The 4,406-nt window shown below is 45.4% G+C and overlaps 1 protein-coding gene across 1 annotated transcript; it reads left to right on the top strand.

Annotated features, from left to right (window-relative positions):
- Nucleotides 1-484: 484 nt before the first annotated feature.
- On the top strand, nucleotides 485-2,737 carry EAH_00062440 (hypothetical protein, conserved; the record flags this gene model as incomplete). Its single annotated transcript, XM_013393246.1, has 1 exon — nucleotides 485-2,737. One exon carries the CDS (start codon nucleotides 485-487, stop codon nucleotides 2,735-2,737), a length of 2,253 nt encoding a protein of 750 aa, XP_013248700.1.
- Between the last annotated feature and the right edge of the window lie 1,669 nt (nucleotides 2,738-4,406).

Below are 4,406 nucleotides of genomic sequence, written 5' to 3'. Positions count from 1 at the left end.
ATGCAGACGACTATAGACACGCCTCAGCAAGCAATCGTATCTCTCATGTGGGGCTGTGCAGAATTGTTGCCGGTGTTGTGTCTAGCGTTAGCCAGGTGTTTTTTGTATATTTTTCTCTACTTTTTTATGTGTAAACATTATTTTAAAGGCTAAAACGTGTAATTGGTGTAGAAAACGCGAAAAAATGAGCCGAACAACCTCAAAAATCCCTCAATCTCTGTATGTTTATTAGCTTGTAGCGCCCCATACCGCGGCTCTTTATATCATCGGTGCGATCGCTGCGGTGTACAGACACCTGTTTGTTGTTTGTGTTTGTGTTTGAATTATTTTTGTTTTTCCTTATTTTCTTTTTAAATTAGTGCGTTTTGTTTATAAAATTCATAAAGTCCAACCATATTTCTTCTGAGTTCTTCGCTGTCTTGCCTTTTTTCTGTGGGTTTTCTCTTTTTTTTTTCACTCTTCATCCCTCACCGCCACCAGCACGATGCAAGACCTGAAAGGGGGTACTTCTTCTTCTTCTTCGGCTTCTGGCGGCTGCAGCAAACTTCGTACATCTTTAAAGAATTTAGTGCCTCGCAGTGACTTACCGGGGGCGCAGCAACCAACTCCTTTTGGGCTGAACCGCTATGGCATCCTTCTTATATACCTGCTGTATGTATTTCTTACGGGTTGTGTATACTTTGGCTGGGCAGCAATATCTTCTATGCTGCTTCGAGCAGAGAGTTTTTCAAACTTATGCGAGAAAGATGCAGCGGGGAATTACATAGGAGATATGACAGAAGAAAAGGGTTTTATATGCAATGAACAAGAGGCAGCAGTACAACATTTATACACCATAACACTCGCTGTACACACAACATTTAGCTCTATTGCAGGAACAACTATGGATCTCGCAGGGCCTCTAATGACAGCAGTATTAGGACAAGTCTTTAACTTTACTGGATGGGCATTGCTTGCTAGCAGGCAGTCCTTAGGTAATGGTGCTCTATATGCTGGCTTTGTTTTCATAGGCATGGGTGCAGATATGGGTTTCTTACCTACTCTATGCATCACACGTCTATTTCCAGGCAGTGCAGGCTTAAGTATAACTCTATTAGGGAGCGCTGCATCTGCTTCTTTTGCTGTGCCTCTTATTCTTGAAGCTATCTGCAATAACTTAGGCTTAACAAACCCTCAGAAAGTCTTTTGGGCTTATGCAGGCTTAGGCCCGGGTCTTTGTATTCTTCTTTCTTTACTTTTTATCCCTCGGGCTGGCTACAAGGACTTCCGCGACGATGCAAAGAAAGTGCATGACTCTCCTGCTGCAGATGCTGCTGCTGCTGCTGCTGCTGCTGCTGCAGCTAGAGGAGAGGAAGGTGCAGCAAGGAAGTGCAGCAGCAGCGGAGAAGGTCTTGAAGATGACATGCAATGTGCAGACCCTGCACCAGGAGACTCTCGCTGTGCTATCCCAGGGGCGAGCTTCCGTCGGCAGTTGTTCTCTGCTAAGTATATTGTTTTAACTTTATATTTTGTTGGAGTTGGATGGGCAAGCTCTTTTTATCAAGAAGCACATAATAGATTACTAGAAGAAGGCGTCAGAAACTTCTTAAAAGTACTGCTGCCTTTCTCTTTCTTACCTTGCATCATGTGGGGATATCTTGCAGATCGCTGGGGTATTATTCGTGTTTTGTTTATTACGAATATGAGCGGTCTTTTAATGTATTTGTTTACCTTCGGGGAGGTTGTAGCCTTAGGATATTTATCTGTCTTATGCTTTACAAACTATATGTCTATATTTACTTCTCAAGTATTTGTTTATATAGAGCAACACTTCACCTATGAACATTTCGGGAAGCTTATCGGCATTATTCAGATGGTAGGGGGCCTTCTTTCTCTTGCATGCAACCCGCTCTATTCTCGTGTTGCTCTTAATCCTAATATAAGTAACGGATTATTAATTGTACAAGGCATTATGGTCGGCTTGCTGCTGCTGCAGTTTGTATGGATATTCTCTCTTGTGCTCCTGGGGAGAAATGATAAAAGCCCTGCTCAGCTGCGAGCCAAGCAGCGAGAAGCAGCAGCAGCAGCAGCAGCAGCAGGAAAAGATACTGATGCAGCAGCAGATGCAGCAGATGTACAATTGACGGACCCACTAGAAGAAGGCGTCAGAAACTTCTTAAAAGTACTGCTTCCTTTCTCTTTCTTACCTTGCATCATGTGGGGATATCTTGCAGATCGCTGGGGAATTATTCGCGTTTTGTTTATTACGAATATGAGCGGTCTTTTAATGTATTTGTTTACCTTCGGGGAGGTTGTAGCCTTAGGATATTTATCTGTCTTATGCTTTACAAACTATATGTCTATATTTACTTCTCAAGTATTTGTTTATATAGAGCAACACTTCACCTATGAACATTTCGGGAAGCTTATCGGCATTATTCAGATGGTAGGGGGCCTTCTTTCTCTTGCATGCAACCCGCTCTATTCTCGTGTTGCTCTTAATCCTAATATAAGTAACGGATTATTAATTGTACAAGGCATTATGGTCGGCTTGCTGCTGCTGCAGTTTGTATGGATATTCTCTCTTGTGCTCCTGGGGAGAAATGATAAAAGCCCTGCTCAGCTGCGAGCCAAGCAGCGAGAAGCAGCAGCAGCAGCAGCAGCAGCAGGAAAAGATACTGATGCAGCAGCAGATGCAGCAGATGTACAATTGACGGACCCGAGCCTTTCTCTTGCTCAGCAAGACTCTATCCCATGAATAAACAAATAAATTTTATATGCATTTCATCAAACAAATAAATAAACAAACAAATAAACACCCTCACACATCTAGTATACAGACAGCGGAAATACCCAGCAGCAGCGACAGCAGCAGCAGCAGCAGCAGCGGCAGCACTGTGGCTCGGGTTTGCAGCGGGGCTGCAACGGCGACAGCCCCAGAGGGATGACGAAGAAGAGGGGGTTTAGGGTTTAGGGCTTAGGGTTTGCATTCGGTGTTGCGTTTATTTTCATTGAGTGCTCAGCTTGATCATCCGCTTTGTATATATAATAATTACTTCGGCCTTCAAGGCTGCCTCTGCTGCTGCAGCTGCAGACAGCAGCGCGAGCAGGCGTAGTGCTGCCTGCCTTCTGATATCCTTGTGCATGCACAGGGCGTGTTTAAATGCTGAGGTTTGCAGCTGCTTGTTTGTTGCTGTATTAACAATTTCGTGTTTAATTGGCGCGCGGGAGAGAGGCGAGATTTGCTGCTGCTGCTGCTGCAGGAGCATCAGTCTCGTGCTGCTGCTGCAGGAGCAGCAGTCTCGTGCTGCAGCTGCAGGAGCAACAGTCTCTTGCTGCTGCTGCGGCAAGAGACTGCGTGCTTCTCGCTCTCTTGTATGCTGTTGAGTTTGCTGTGTTTTATCACAGCTTAAGCACTGCAGCAGATCGCGCTGCGGTGTACGTACATCTTTCCATTGGGTAATATGCAGCGAAGAGACAGATCCTGTATATAGGGGTTGCGGCAGTGCAGTGTGGTTATTGTCTTTTCTTGTCTTTGCTATCTCGGGGATATTCAAGCGAAGGTTGTCCTTGAGGTGAATACAGCAGCAGCAGGAGGAGGAAAGGCATGCTATGCGCTGCAGCAGGCCCTGCCGGGATCGGGGATCGGGATCGGGATCGGGATGGAGCTGCAACTACCGACGGGATGCTTGTATCCTTCCAGTTCGTGTGATGGTGGAGAGCATATTGTCTTCTTCTCACGCTGTTCTCGGGCTTGGCTTGTGAATCAGCAACCGTCGTGTGGTAGGCTTTCTTCCTTTCTTGCAAACGGGTCATGCATGCATGCATCTCAGGCGCTGCATACAAGGCCCAATGGAAATGGTGTTTGACTTTTCTCGGGTTCTTTAGGCTTAGGTCGCGTTTCAAGGGGGCGTGAAGTGCTATTTGAATTGCCGCCCCTACCGCTTCTCTTTGTCAAAGTTAATGGAGAAGGGTTCAGATTAACAGAACACAAACTTAAACATGAAAAAAAAACATAAACATGCAGCCTCGGTTGCCGCTGCTGCAGAGGTAGCTGGCCGTCGGAGCCCTCACTCGATGCTCCCGCTGGTTCCTGCAACCCATAAAAAATGTAGGGGGGCACAGAACTTGCGAGGAAGCGGCTGCTTCCTTCTGCAGCGCGAGACTCAAAACACACACCTGTGTAGCACTTCGAGTGCTTCAAGTGCTTTCAATTATCAGAAAAACTCTTTTTGCCGGCCGTTTAATTCGTGAAAATAAAATTCCTTTGTCATATATATATATAATACGTGTTCAGATCCATAGACATCAACAGAAAAACTACAGTAGGGGCGCTGCAATTGCATTATTACTCGTCTAGCTAATGTTGATGGTAGCTGAGGAAAGGGAAACAAATACCAAAGAGGAGAGATTAGAAATGCATTGTT

The sequence above is a fragment of the Eimeria acervulina genome, genomic scaffold (genome assembly GCF_000499425.1).
Source record: "Eimeria acervulina Houghton genomic scaffold, Eah_scaff1709, whole genome shotgun sequence".
Taxonomy (NCBI): Eukaryota; Apicomplexa; class Conoidasida; order Eucoccidiorida; family Eimeriidae; genus Eimeria; species Eimeria acervulina.
This window is presented reverse-complemented; position numbering and strand designations above follow the sequence as displayed.